General features: G+C 43.0%; 1 protein-coding gene across 1 annotated transcript in view; it reads right to left on the reverse strand.

The window, feature by feature from the left end:
• Window positions 1-13,181, reverse strand: part of Tmed10 (transmembrane p24 trafficking protein 10) — a 32,243-nt gene extending 19,062 nt beyond the window's left edge. Inside the window, exon 1 of the mRNA XM_031355877.1 lies at window positions 12,895-13,181. Within this exon, the coding sequence (XP_031211737.1) occupies window positions 12,895-13,119 (225 nt within the window). The 5' untranslated portion in view covers window positions 13,120-13,181. The remainder of the gene's footprint in view (window positions 1-12,894) is intronic.
• Between the last annotated feature and the right edge of the window lie 2,580 nt (window positions 13,182-15,761).

The following is a 15,761-nucleotide window of genomic DNA, read 5'->3' on the forward strand; positions in this document are numbered from 1 at the left end:
AATGGTAGACACCTTTTTGTGATGTGCTGGCTTTTGATATGAAGTAATGAAGTATGCTTATTAATTTGTTACATCAAAGCACCAACATTGTATACACAACTTTTATTTTACCAATTATACCAAAATGGAGCTGGAAAGAAGACACAGAAAGAAAGATGGAACGCAATGCAAAGAGCCATTGCTACAGCTGCATGGGTCACAGAGTGCCAGGGTGACTCTGGTAGAATATGCTGAAACTTAAAGGAGGAACATCAACCAAGGGAAGAAGAGAGGTAAAGAGAGTCAGAGCAACCAACAGTCCTCTCAAATGGTTTGTAGGCCTGTTCTTGGCATTCAGATCTTAAATCAGCAGGCAGCCACATGGTAATGATCTTAGCAAAGGGGCCCCTAAACATTCATTAAAGTCTCTGTTCAGGGGATACTTTTCCTGAAAAATCAATTAAGGGAAAAAAGCAAGCAAGCAAACACACAAACTGCTTCCTGATAGCCCTGACTGTATACACATCATCTATCAGCAGAAAGGTCTGGAAACTAATCAAGCCCCAAACTAAGATAACCTGTGTGGTACCGTATTTCCTTTCTTGAGCATCAGTTCACCCACTCAGAAAGCACTCAGTTCCCTACAGCCAGCCTCCCAAAAGGACATTGACAACTCTTAAGGAAAGTTCCAGAAGGCAGACTGAAGAGACAGCTCAGTGGTTTAGAAGTTTAGAGCACTTGTTGTTTTTGCAGAGCACCTGGGTTTGATTCCCAACTCCTACATAGTTCTGTGAGCTCACAACTATCCCTAACTGCAATTCCAATTGCTATGACAACCTCTTCTGACACCCTCGGGCACCAGGCACACATGTGATATGGCATACATACATTGCAGACAAAATACTCATACATACAAAATAAAATAAATCTGAAAAAAAAAAACCTTAAAAGACAGACTGTAGGAACTAAGCCGATGTGAAAACACCAACTTGAAATAGTCTCCTGTGTGTCTGAGACAACACAGACTTTTTAAAAGTGAATTTGGTACAAGAGATTTCATTATTGCTTATGGTACTAGTTTAATTCTAAAGGGAGAAGAACTGCAGGTTACTAAGATGTGTTAAATCGTAAGAGAACCAGGAGAGGGCAACAGGGAATACGTGCTAAGCTTATGGCAACAGTCAGAGAGTTTCTCTTCATGCTCAGTCAAGGAAGGAGACCTTCACTGCAAACATCTTGATTTAACAAGATCTGGCACACATTTTCCCAACCACCTTATTTCCTAGAAGAGAGGTTATGATCACCTTACTTTCTCCTAGAATATTAAAAGTGTCCTTCAATAATTATTTTTAATTTAATGAAAAGAGCCTTTCTAGATTATAAAAGGACTTAAATGTAGGTCATAAAATTCTTACTAAAGTATGGTGGCAAAGCTGCGTGGAGTAATTGACATAAATTAAGGACTCAGCTGTGTTCCTCTGAAGGACTCCACAATTCATACCTCCAACTGGTGCTTAGAGGAGTGAACCCTGTTCAGTGTCCCCTCCACACTGTGCTCCACTACAATCAGGAAGAACTGTTTGCTCTGATCGCTCCGTGACATTTGGGAAACCATCACAAGTTGAGTTCATTCTCGGGCAACGACCCAATGCTTCACCAGAGGCTGAATGAAGGGCACCCCCCCCCTTTTTTTTAAAAGATTTATTTATTTTATGTACTCTGTCACTATCTTCAGACACACCAGAAGAGGGCATCAGATCCCATTACAGATGGTTGTTGAGCCACCATGTGGTTGCTGGGAATTGAACTCAGGACCTCTAGAAAAGCAGTCAGTGTTCTCAACATCTGAGCCATCTCTCCAGCCCGACCTATCTTTTTTTTAAAGTTTTTTTTTTTTTTTTTAAGATTTGTTTATTTTATGTATATGAATACTTTGCCTGCATGTATGTACATGGAACATGTATGTGTCTAGAGGTCAGGAGATAGTCACATTACATCCTTTGAAACTGGAGGTACATACAGGTGGTTGAGTGGTACTGTGAGGCTGCAGGGACTGAAGCCAGGTCCTCGAAAGAGAAACAAAGGCGCTTAACCGCTGAGCCACCTCTCCAGCCCCACCCTGTGGAGGCTACAGCTTACAGAAAGCACTAGAGGAACAGAATTGTTAAATATGGTGGGTTTTTCCTTCAAAGGGAAGAAATGACACTGTTCACCTGGAAGACTGGATCGAGTGCCATCTAACAACCTGGTGGTCTTTTTTTTTTTTAAAAGTATTCTCTGGAGCCAGCCTTTAACATGATCCCACCCACCCACCCCAAATCCTGAGCAATCCTCTTAGTCAATAGCACCCATCTTTACGCTTATTACAAACCCATCCTCCTTGATTCTGAACACTGTCTATCAGTCCATTGAACTCCTTCTTATGGCTAAGGTTACAAGTGTGTGGCTGAACACTCTCTATCAGTCCATTGAACTCCTTCTTATGGCTAAGGTTACAAGTGTGTGGCTGAAGAGATGTAGCTATGCCTAGAGCTTTGTTGTGATCATGTGCAAACTTTTCCCCGAAGTTTTACTGTGGTTAAATGTGTTAGAAACACACACTGATTGATCAGAATCTAACAGTATTTGACCTAGCACTGGCCAGGATGTGACCTAGTACTGCTAAATCATGCTGACCAGAGTTTCATGTTTACCTCATAGGGGATCTGCACATCAAACCCAACTCACTGCCTTTCATCAGCATGAAATTGTCTTCCAGAAATAATGTGTGATAATGTTTAGTGTTCCTTTGCACATCACAATTCTACCCTTATCATCTTGCACTAACCCAACCACGTGAGAGTGTGTATTTGGATTCATGAAAATCCAAGCAATTGAACTTTCAGGTTGGATTGATTCATATAAACTGCTGGGCATGCTAACAGAACTTAATATTTTCCTTAAAAAAAAAAAAAAAATAAGTTAGCCGGGCGGTGGTGGCGCACGCCTTTAATCCCAGCACTTGGGAGGCAGAGGCAGGTGGATTTCTGAGTTCGAGGCCAGCCTGGTCTACAGAGTGAGTTCCAGGACAGCCAGGGCTATACAGAGAAACCCTGTCTCGAGGAAAAAAAAAGTTTTCTATCAAGTAAAATAACTAGTTATTTAACAGCAAAGCTCTTATGTCTTGCCAAAAACAACAAAAACAAACAAACAAAAAACAAAAATCAACTAACCCTCCCCCCCAAAAAGGCACATCCCTTAACCCCAACATCATTATGCAAACCAGTAAGTAGCCAAAATAAGGAATAGGAAACTGAGCCAAATTCAGTGAGTAATCAGAGCCAACAAGGTCTATGGGCTGAAATGAAGAATTAATCTATTTATTGGTTTTCCAGGTAGGGTTTTGCCTTGTAGCACTGGGTGGCCTGGAATTTGTGGTGACCTTCTTGCCTCAGTTCCTTGCCATAATCCAAGCAAATTATGTTGCTTTTTATTTTTGTTTTCCAAGACAGGGTTTCTCTGTATAGCCCTGGCTGTCCTGGAACTCCCCCTATATATCAGACTGGCCTTGAACTCAAGAAACCTGCCTGCCTCTACCTCACAAGTGCTGGCATTAAAGGCATATACCACTAAGCCAGGTGCAAATGTTTTTAACTTTCCTAGAATTAAAAAAAATTGATTACATATCACCTGCTTTCCAATAACTAAGGTGTGTTTAGTTTTTTTCTTAAATTCTACAGAATTACTTAGGCAACACACTGACCAGCTGTTGATTCGTCTACTAGTCCTTAGGGTCTGCTTAGGCTGTTGTGAAGGCAGGATCTAACTAACATTGCTTGGCTGGGCTGGAACTCAACTGGCATCAAACTTGGGTGAGCTCACTAGTGGATCCTACTCCTGAAGCCTGTCTCCCCAGTGCTGGGATTACAGCCTTCAGTAACCATGCACTACCTTGCCTGGCTAAACAACGAAATACTCGTAGTAGTTACCATACAATTTTCTGATTAAACAAAGGTAATATTAAGCTCTAAAACTGCTCCATAAATGGCATCATGGAACAGGAAGTAATCAAATTATGTTTCCAGTTAAGTTTCTAATGAGAAGCAAACCAAAATTCACAACTTAAAGAGAAGAAAAGGTGTTAATTGTATATGCAGAGTTGTGGGTGTCAAGGCTATGTGTATACTCACACTGAACCTGCCAACTGAGAAATGGGTCACTGGGGAGTAAACCCATCTAGAATTCTATCTTCTTGGATTAGTCTAATCAGTGGCTAAGAGGAAGTTCTTGAGCTGGTCCAGAAACCTGCCCGCTGACCAATTCCATTACCAAACATTCAAGATAATGCCCTGCCTAATGTGGGAGCTGTAAGGAGTTCGGCAATAAAACTTAGGGATGAACCAGATCGTGCTCACCTGGAGGAAGGGATGTGGATGACTTTCAAGAGCCTGAAATCTTTTATGGTACATTTGACCTTAAGTCGGCTTGAAACTGAGATTCAAAGACTAGAAGAGAAGCCAGCTAAGTTACATATGATTTGTTTATTGATGAAAACCCACAAATTTATCTCAGGGACAATGTTCCTGGAACTAAACATGAACAGTTTATCTAGAAGGTGCCTACCATTTTCGACCACAGCCTGCTTAAAGACATAGAATTCACACGGATGCACAGTGACCTGGCCGCCTGTCGATGCTGGTCTGACCTCACATTGTACTGTACCATGACCTAAAGGAACCTGAATGTGCCCAAGTCCTGCCTTTCTGCCTGGCCTCCTGACTACCACAACTTTCTTTCAGGTGGCCAACCAGCCCATTCCTGCTCACAGAACACTGGCCTTGCTCTAAAACTGCAAAGATGGGACTATCTGGCCACCTGCTACAACAACTGTTGGGGGAAGGACATCAGAAAACAAACTTATTAACAATACTATCTATTCTAAGAGACAATCCAACAAACAAAAACGGGGATCCTTGGAGAAATGAGAACCCCAGATGCTAGGACCAATATGAAAATATACAAGATCAGGTATCTTATAGTGCCAGAAAGTGAGGAAGCCCTCAAAAGCAAACCCTCAGGATGGGAGTATGTGAAAGGGACCAGCCCGAGGAAACTGCTCTGCACAGCAGAGTATGACTCTGTACAGGCAATGCATGATTAAACAAGTAGCTGAGGAAGAAGAGACAAATCTCCCTCAGAAGACTAATACCACACCCTCTAGGAAGTGAATCTAACTCACCACTCCTTGTGTGGGGGCTGGCTCCACTAAATGACTTCATCCCAAAGAGCACAGTGTGAAAAGAAGAGCTTCAGTGGAGAAGCCTGACAAACACCAATTCAGGCAGATGATCTGCGACAAGTCACGTTGATATGTAGTAAGAATGACATTTGACCTCTGCAGTCTCCCACTCCATACACACAAACCCAGTTTTATCATGAGAAAGCCATCAGACAGTCTCATTAAGAGCCAGCCAGCCAGGGCTGGAGGGGTGGCTCAGCAGTTAGAAGCACTGGCTGCTCTTCCAGAGGACCAGAGTTTGTTTCTCAGTGCCCACAGAGTGGCTAACACCCCTTCTAACTCTAGTTTCAGAGATCCAACACCCTCTTCTGGTCTCTGTAGACAACAGGTTTACACATGGTTCACAAACATACAAGCAACACACACATAAAACAATCTTAAAAACCATTTAAAATAAATTTAGTATTAGTGTAAAGATGCAATTCCCTTCAAGTTGGCTCTTATCTACACTCTTATCTTCTTCAGGTCATGGTCAGCCATGACCTAATACTGAGTAAAAGATTTTAAGGAGAACCACCAAAATTGTGGGTGCCACCTAGCTCTAGTAAAGAATAAAAATATTCTCAACAAAAACATCAACTTTTTTTTTTGAGACTACACAAGATGTCAGCTGAGAAGAAAGCCTCCAGGCTGGAGAGATGACTCAGCAGTTAAGAGTGCTTGTTGCTTGTGCAGAGCACCCCAGTTCAATTCTTAGACCTACATGATAGCCCATAGTCATTAGTGATTGCAGTCTCAGGGCATCCAAGGTCTGCTAGCCTCTCTAGAGGCCAGATATGAATGAGGTACAAAGATATATATTTGAGCCAGTCAGTGGTGGCGCACGCTTTTAGTCCCAGTGTTCAGCAGGCAGAGGCAGGTGGATCTTCGAGTTCAAGGCCAGACTGGTCTACAGAGTAAGGTCCAGGACAGTCAGGCTACATACATGGAGAAACCCTGTCTTGAAAAATCCAAAAAACAGACCAGGCAGTGGTGGCACATGCCTTTAGTCCCAGCACTTGGGAGGCAAAGGCAGGGGGATTCCTGAGTTTGAGGCCAGCCTGGTCTACAGAGTGAGTTCCAAGACAGCCAGGGCTACAAAGAGAAACCATGTCTCAAAAAAAAGAAAAAAAAAAAGACAAAAACAAAAACAAAAAAATAAAAAAAAAACAAAACTGGATATACATATAATCAAAACACCCATACATGTAAAATAAAATAATTTTTAAGAAGAGATGAGAGATTCTAAGATGGGCATGGTAGCTCATGCCAGCAATCTCGGCACTTGGGAAAACACCAAAGGATCAGGAAGGTGTTCAAAGCCATCCTAGGCTATACAGAGTTCAAGGCCAGCCAGGTCTCAAAAAAAAGAAGAAGAAGAAAAATGATGGAAGGTCTATGTTCAAATCACAGTTACATCACTTACTGGTTGTAAAGCCTTAGACATGTTCCTTAACCTCTGTGCTTTATTCACAAAGTCAGGACATAGTTGTGTAGACTTCATCAGATCCCTGAGGAGGGTCAAGGCCTGGACCAGTACCTGCCACACTAGCACTCTGAAATGTTACTGTCAGAGGGCTAGTAGACTATCACAATTGTCTGTGAGTCCTAACTCAGAAGCTAGCCTACCAGGTTATCCTCATACTTCCCACTGAACCGTATTAGGAGATGGGTTAGGAGTGTTATGTTATCCAAACTCAAGGACAGTGGGGGCACAAAGTGGAACACCACTTCCAGCTTCCTGCACGGGAATACAACAACTACGTCCATCTTCAGGGAAACAGCAGCATACTGGAAACTTTAGGGCACAAAAGCCTAGCAAAGAGGCATGCCACACTTCTAGATGACAGAAAGGGAGGGTACATGCCAGAACTAGAGTCTTAGAGAGGGAAACTCAATTGAGAAAATGACTCCAACAGACTGGTCTATGTGCAAGCTTGTAGGGCATTTTCTTGATTAATGATTGAAGAGAGCGTGCCCAACTTGATGGGGGCGGGTGGGTCTAGATAACATAAGAAACTGAGCAAGCCATGAGGAACAGGCCAGTGAGCCCCATTCCACCATGAGCTGTTTCAGTTTCTGCCTCCACATTCCTGCCTGGCTTCCTGGACCTTGTAAGACCAAGGGGCTTTTGGTCAGTGTTTTATCACAATAGAAACCCTGACCAGCACAGTGAGGAATCCAAGCTGAACTCTAGCATTTCTGGAATGTGGGCCTTAATCTGATAAGGAATAAATTACAAGAATAATCCAACAGGAAACTAGGTCTACTGGCTCATGCCTGTAATTCTAGCACTTGTGAGGCAGATGATCAACTTTGAGACCAGCCTCAGACTACAGTAGGTACCAAGGAAGACAGACAGACAGACAGACAGACAGACACACACACACACACACACACACACACACACACACACACACTTACATACGTGCACGCGCAGAGAGGAGCAACAGAAGAGTTATCTCCAGTTACATAGCAAGTATGAGCCTAGCCTAGGCTACCATCTTAACTTGGGGTCGGGGAGGGCAGTTAGGTAAAGCAGGTATTCTCAGCAGAGCTAGTTCAACTCCCTGCACAAAGGACCAGGTGCACCACAAGCCGCCTCTGTATCTTAGAAATGAAGACACTGAAAGAACTTACTGATCTTTCTTTTCTTTTGTAAAATGTATTTCCATCTTTAATTATGTATGTCTGTGTGGAGGTGCAGGTGTCCCCAGAACTACAGTTACAGGTGGTTGTAAACCACACAGTAGGGTGCTAGGAACCAAACTCAAGCCCTCTGAAAGCAGTGCATGCTAACTCATACATATCCACTTAGCCATCTCTAGCTTCTACCCTGATTTTTTAAGTCAAGAGCAAATACAAAGTCTATCAGCTGTATTTCTGAAGTCAGATCATATAGCTTATACTGAGAACAAAGCCAAGCTTACACAGCAAGCAGCATTCAACACTACATTCCTTCAAATTTCCCACCCAACTCAGTGCTGACACAGGGCAATATGCCCATACTGCGTAAGCTAATCTGATCAAGGATGGGGTTTCTGTACAACTGTTGAGATGCAGAGATGGCAACTTCCAAGCACTGGCAGGATAGCAGACATATGCTCTCTTCCTACTTCTATCAGCATTTGCCCCATTAACTTACCACAGGCACTAGTCAGGCTTGACTGGGGGCGGTGGAAAGCAGGGAAGAAGGGAGGGAGGGATGAGAATGAAGGACCAGTTGCTGCCCTAACAACACTTCTGCGGGGGTGAAGCCAGATCAAATGTTTTTTTTCATACTGTTCCAGAGTTATTTACGGTAAAAACCTCCAGCATGACCCTTTTAGGCACAAACAAAGCCTTGTTCTCTCTTAACAACTAGTCACTTGATTTCCCACACATCATGTTGAACAATGAAGTTGGGGCGCAGGATAAAGCAGATGACATCAACCTCCCTCAAGTCTGAGGCTTGTTTGGAGGCCCAAATTCCGGTCCGTGTCCAACTCAATGATTTCACAGAGGGCCCTACTGTCTAGGCTGCAGGCTGCAGATGAATCTGGGGGCAGTGGCTTTGCATCACCCACCAGTCAGCAACTGACAAAGTCACTGCACCCCTCTAGGTTACTTTTATAATTTGTTCTACTTCCTAAAAGCTGGACTCTTTCTTCAGAAGTTATACTGATTTCAAAATCTAAGCAGTTCTTTGCTAGATGAACTAGAAGACGAAAAGCTGTAGACAACTGGTCATTGTGTAAGAGTTCAATGAAGAAACACTAGCCTTTAATTTTTATGAAAGAAGAAATAAATACAAGGTCAGGGCTTAGTAAAAGTTAAAAGATTTGTATGTATTACAAAAAGAAACTAGATTGTAATGTGATCCTATGTTAATGTACAGTTGGCCTTCTGTAGCAAACTACCTCATTACTGGTCTGGTTTTAATCTTAACCCACTGATTACAGTAACATTATAAATATCAATGTAAAGGAGAAACAGGTGAGCCCAAGTAAGGATTCACATGGAAGTGACTGATAAAAGAGCAAGAACAAGTGTTCTATTATTTTCCCTCTACAGCACAGAAATGTTCTCAATATAGACACCAGAAACATAATCATTTCCTAAGAACCTGGAAACTGTATTGCATGCATCTCTTCACATTGTCCAGCATGGGTGTTCTGCAGCACCTACACTTAGGCCCATCAGTTGCTATGACAGCTCTTATTAGGACCTAAAGCAGCAGGGTGACATGGATATTACTATGGATGGGGAGGGGACACTTCCAGCATAAAATGTGGGTAGCAAAGTCCTCACAATCTATTACTAGGGATAGGTGAGCACAAGTCATGCTGCACAGTGAGTGGGGAAGAGTGATGAGGGACAGCTGGACATCTTCCACACAAAGCATGTCTGAAACAAGCCTTAGCATGAGAAGCCCACGCGTACCATGGCTAGCTATCCAGATGGCTCCCTGACCCTTACATATCCTTATCCCACCAATCACTCCCTTCCTACTTTTCACAACTGAGAGCCATTTTTTTCCACTTTAGGTTTTATCTTTGTTATTTCCATTACAACTCATAAACGAGGTAGGGCAAACAGTACATAGTAAAGAAATATTTTTAAATACGCAGAAGAATCACAAAAAGAATACTCAGAACCCCTCTCATTAAAACATTCCATATCACCGGGCAGTGGTGGCGCACGCCTTTAATCCCAGCACTTGGGAGGCAGAGTGGATCTGAGTCTGAGGCCAGCCTGGTCTACAGAGTGAGTTCCAGGACAGCCAGGGCTACATAGTGAGACCCTGTCTCAAAAACAAACAAACAAACAAACAAAAAACCAAAGGAATAGATATAGATATAGATAGATGTAGATAGATGTAGATAGACGTATGGACGGTGGTGGTGGCACAGACCTTTAATCCCTGGAAGGCAGAGGCAGATGAATCAGAGTTTGGGCCAGCCTGGTCTACCAAGTGAGTCCCATGATGGCCAGGGCTACACAGAAAAACCCTGTCTCAAGAAACCAAAAAAGGGGCTGGTAAGATGGCTCAGTGGGTAAGAGCACTGACTGCTCTTTCAAAGGTCCTGAGTTCAAATCCCAGAAACCACAGGGTGGTTCACATCCACCCATAATGAGATCTAACTCCCTCTTCTGGTCTGAAGACAGCGTACTTAATTATAATAAACAAATCAAATCTTTGGGCAGGAGTGAGCAGGGCCAGAGAGAGCAGAGGTCCTGAGTTCAATTCCCAGAAACCACAATGGCTCACAACTATCTATATACAGCTACAGTGAACCCATACACATTAAATAAATAAATAAATAAATATAAATCTTTTTTAAAAAAAGAAACCAAAAAAGAATCGTTGCACATCTGGTCACTTCAATCCCACATGAGGCCAGAGAACAACTCAGTGGAACAAAGCACAACTGGTTTCCTGAATACAGACTCATTCAGCTCAGTCACTTTAACTCCTTGAGCTCCACCGCCACTACACCTTATGTAAGGGACTGGATGAGATGGACTAAGTAACTGAGACCACACACTCTATACTTCGTGCAGTCACTAGCAGTTTAGTCCAAATCTGTGAGTAGAGATCCCGAACTCTCTTCATTCACTATTCCACAGGGATGGTGGTTCTCCCTATCATCTCAGCACTTGGGAGGCGGAGGCAGGAGGCTCAGGGGTTAAAAGTCACCCTCTGCTATCCTGTGCTACAGAAAACACTATCTTAAGCCTTTCCCCCAACCCTAGAAAAGAAAACTAAGAGAGCTGAGCATTGTGGTAAGTGCCTTTAATCCCACCAGGCAAGGGAGACTGCAGCAAACTCAACTTCAGCAGGAGCTATGCAGAGTCCCTGTTTTCAAACAAACAAACAAACAAAAAAATGTAGGGACTGGGGGAGCTGGCTCAGACAACTGTAAAATGAGCACCTGACCTGAGTCTGGATCCTCAGCACCGACTTAAAAAGTCAAGTGCAGCAGTGAGTACATGCCTACAATCCCAGCTCTGGGAAGGCAGAGTCAGGAGAAACCCTAGAGAGTACTTGCTAGCCAGTCCTGGGGGGATCCAGATTCACTCAGCAGATAGATAGATAGATAGATAGATAGGTAGATAGATAGATAGATAGATAGAGAAAACTACCTATTTCACACATTATAGAGATCAAAAAGAAAGTACTACACTATACCAAGAAGGCTGTCTCATCAAGCAGTACATAACAAAAGCACATAGGAGGTACCCACATAGGAGGAGGTGCCCCAAAGCCAAGAGTGGGCCAACTTAATAAGCCATAGGCTGATCACAGACTTGCACTGCGGCCTGACATGTAAGCAGGAGCTATGTGCTTGGGAGGTAGACTTCTGAAGCTGAAAAGATACTGTAGGAGCCCTTGAAGCAGAATCAAGGAAGCCAGGAAGTAGAACCAAGTTAATAGATACTACAGTTGCAAAGCAGCGGAGAGGCTTCTAAGTAAATATAAGATACATATATTACATAGAAATAAATGTTCAAATTCACATGGCACATGCTTTTAACCCTAGCACTCAGGAGACAGAAACAGGCAGATCTCTGAGTTCAAGGCCAGCCCGGTCTACAGAGTGGGTTCCAGGACAGCCAAAGCTACACAAAGAAACCCTGTCTTAAAAAAAAAAAAAAAAAAAAAAAAAAAAAAAAAAAAAAAAAGCATACTCTGAGAACTATGCATTAAAAAGTATGAAGTCTGAGCTGGAGAGATAGCTCAGCGGTTAAGAGCACCGGCTGCTCGTCCAGAGTCCTTCCTAGCACCCACAGGGCAGATCCCACTTGTCTGTAACTTCAGTTCCAGGGTATCTGACACCCTCACACCAATGCATATAAAATAAAGTTAAATACAATTTAAAAGTATCAATTCTGCATTTGTCCTGCTTATGTGAATTATAACTTTAGGATAATCAAGCAGTCTTTTTATAAAATCACAGAAAAACAGAGCAGCATCGTGTCATACAGATAAAAGACAAAATACTGTATTAATAGCCATAGTACAATAAAAATATCTTCTCTCCATTCCAAAACAAATGCTCAACCAATCAGCAGGCACTTTGCTGGCCAATTCCATCTCCAACGATTGTTCCTTCTAGCTGAGCCTCACTTTCTGTGTCTATATAACGAGGCCAATGGTACCCCATGTGTTCCATAGGGCAGTGTTTGAACTAAACGCCCAACTTGGAAGTGGCACAGGAAGTGACACTTCAGATGCTTAATAAGTAACAAACTTTATTAGTCACGGACAACGTTATTGTCTGCTTTATTCTGCAGGTGCTGAGGAGTCTTATGATGTCAATCCCCACGGACCCTCTAACAGTTCTCAGGAAAATCACGTTACTCGACTTCACAGACACAGAACCCTGATGACAGCCGGAAGTCGAAACAGCCCTAGGTGTCTAGACTCTGAGTCCGACAATGCCTCTCTGCCCTTCCGAGGGCCCCGACTTTGGCGCGCGGCCCCGCCCCGCGAACCCCAACGCGCGGGGTGAAGGGGCGGTCCCCACCGCACGTACTTAGCGCTCAGGGATGGGGTTGGGGGGACCAGGCCAAGGCCCAGCCTCAGCCCGCCGGCTCCCCCTACCTCGGCCTTCCCCGGCCTACGCCGGCCCTCTTGCCGCCCACCCCCGCGTCGCGCCGCCCCCGGGCCGCACCTTGAGGTGGGTGCGCAGGCCGCCAGCGCCCCCAGACTGGTCGGTGATCTCGTACGCGCCCGTCACCAGCAGGTCCTTGTGGATCTCCTCTCGGAGACACTTGCGAGAGTTCACGGGCAGATGGAAGGAGATGCCGAGGACCGAGCTGGGGCCGAGCAGGAACAGAAAGAGCCAGGCGGACGAGAGAGGGCCAGGCCAGGAGAGTGGGCCAAACAAACCAGACATGGTGCCGGAGCCTCGTTCACCACCCGGGGCCTCTAGCGCGCCGGAACCGGGAGTACCCACGTGACTCGCCTCTGACCTGGCGAGGCCGTCGGCGCCATTTTGGAGATTGGCTAAACAGAAAAGGAATGTCAAGCAAATATTTTCAAAAGGAAGAAAAGATTTGGTAGTATGTCATAACCACCGGTGTAAGGGGTTACTGAGACGTTCCCAGGCCTTTTTCGTACAAGTTTTATTTTTTATTGCAGTGAAAGATTTCTGAGTGAACCATAGTAAGTATGGGCATCCCCGGAAGTAATTGTTTTAAGATCCCCGGAAGTGGTTCTTACGAGTTTTTAAAATCGGTGACACCATAGCAACCAGGCCCCAATAAGAAACAGCCACAAGGCCTTTCTCTGAGCCCTCCCACTGGCTGCGTAGGCTAAGGCACAAAATGAATTTCAGTGTCCTAACGCTTACTCTGATAGATGTTGGGACAATGAAGCACTGAAGAGGAAAAACACAAAAGAAAATTTTAATTCGGCTTTTAGTGAGTGTGGGCCACTAACTCAGAGAACAATGCGAAGAGATCAACAGGTGAATGTGAATTGGCAGGTATCCAGTTCATGCCTCTGAACCTGTGTTTGGCCCTGGTGCAAGTTTGGTGTTCACAATGCATTTATTTATTAAGAGACATCAGTAGTCTTCTGCGATAAGCTGCACTCAAACCAGCATTTAAATTTTTGTTTTGGTTCAGTCAGAAATGAGCATGAAATACTATTTTACCAGAGGAGTGTTGTCCAGGGGAAGAAACGGCATGTTTCCATTTCCAAAGCATGTTCTGTACCTACGATAGGTTTTTTTGGTTTTTTGGTTTTTTGGTTTTTGTTTTGTTTTGTTTTTGTTTTTGTTTTGTTTTGTTTTGTTTTTTGAGTCAGGGTTTCTTTGTGTAGCCCTGGCTCTCCTAGAACTCTCTCTATAGACCAGGCTGGCCTCGAACTCACAGAGATCCACCTGCTTCTGCCTTCTCAGTGCTGGTTTTAAGGGCATGCATCACTGCCCTGCTCTTTTGTAGTAAGCTGCTTTATATAGGAATTATTCATTCGTTAGTAAGTCTTATTATCTACTATGTGCTAGAGACACTACATTCAATATGTCTGATGTGTTTATTGAGGTACATCCTACGTGCTCAATAGACTTAGCACCAAGCAATGGGGATACATGCCTTTAATCCCACCAGGGCTACACAGAGAAACCCTGTCTTGAAAATCCAAAAAGCAAACAAACACACAGACAAATTCATATCCCTAAAATAAATCATTCAATAGACAGCAATTATATTAAATCAGGGATAAAGTAATCAAACTAAATATTCCTTAACAGAATAATTCCTATATAGTATTTGTCGATTTAGGAAATATTTAGTGCCTGGCATAGGCACTAAATGTACACACCTTTAGTCACAGCATTTGGCAAATAAAGACACGTGTATCTCCTTGAATGGAGGCCAGCCTAGTCTACGTATTGGGTTCCAGGACAGCCAGAGCTACATAGTGAGTCTGTGTCTCAGAAACAAAACAAAAGTTTAGCATCTTTATGTTACAACTATAACAAGTGTTATGGAGTTGAAAAATACACCAAGAACCACCGCTCAATATAACATGCCTGTAATCCCAGGTTTCAGAGACTGAGGGAAGAGGATGGCCTTGAGGTTGAAGCCAGATTGGACTATATAGTGAGTTCCAAGCCAGCCTGAGATACATGTCTCAAAAAGCAGATACTACAACCCCAAAAAATAATCAGTAGTCTATATGGGTAACTGTAATCCACTTTAATCGATGTCTCTTGAATAATAGCAAAAATAGAAGATAACTCGTCTGTTCTTAGTAATTTAGATGGTTGTTCTTTTGTTTCATTTTCATTTTTTTATAACTCCTTTCTGTCTACCTGGTTCCTTTCCTGGAACAGAAGTCTGAAAACAAAAGGAAGCACAAACAGAGTTGTTAAACATTTTAAAATCTAGTAAATACCATATAATACTTTATGAGGTGTCCACTTAGGAACATTTCAGTTTGATTGTTTTATTCCTGATCTAAGCTAAATTGATAGTCTACTGAATATATCTTGATAATTTGCATAGCACCTCCCCCATCAATGCAGGAAAATCAACATATAATTATTCTTTTTTTTTTAAGATTTATTTATTTTATTTATATGAGTACACTTTAGCTGTCTTCAGATACACCAGAAGAAGGCATTGGATCCCATTACAGTTGGTTGTGAGCCATCATGTGGTTGCTGGGAATTGAATTCAAGACCTCTGGAAGAGCAGCCAGTGCTCTTAACCACTGAGCCATATCTCAAGACCCATATAATTATTTTAATTCATTGTTCACTCAAGTTTTAGGGTTCTTCTGGCCATTAGTGAGAGATTTGCAACCTGTAAATTACCTGTGCATGTGTTGTCTTTACATTTTCATCTTACCTTTTATATAATAGACCACATCTTTAAGTATCTTTTTTTAATCTTTTTTTTTAAAGATCTATTTATTACTATACATAAGTACACTGTAGCTGTCTTCAGACAAACCAGAAGAGGGTGTCAAATCTCATTATGGGTGGTTGTGAGCCACCATGTGGTTGCTGGGATTTGAACTCAGGACCTT

The sequence above is a fragment of the Mastomys coucha genome, unplaced genomic scaffold (assembly GCF_008632895.1).
Source record: "Mastomys coucha isolate ucsf_1 unplaced genomic scaffold, UCSF_Mcou_1 pScaffold6, whole genome shotgun sequence".
Taxonomy (NCBI): domain Eukaryota; kingdom Metazoa; phylum Chordata; class Mammalia; order Rodentia; family Muridae; genus Mastomys; species Mastomys coucha.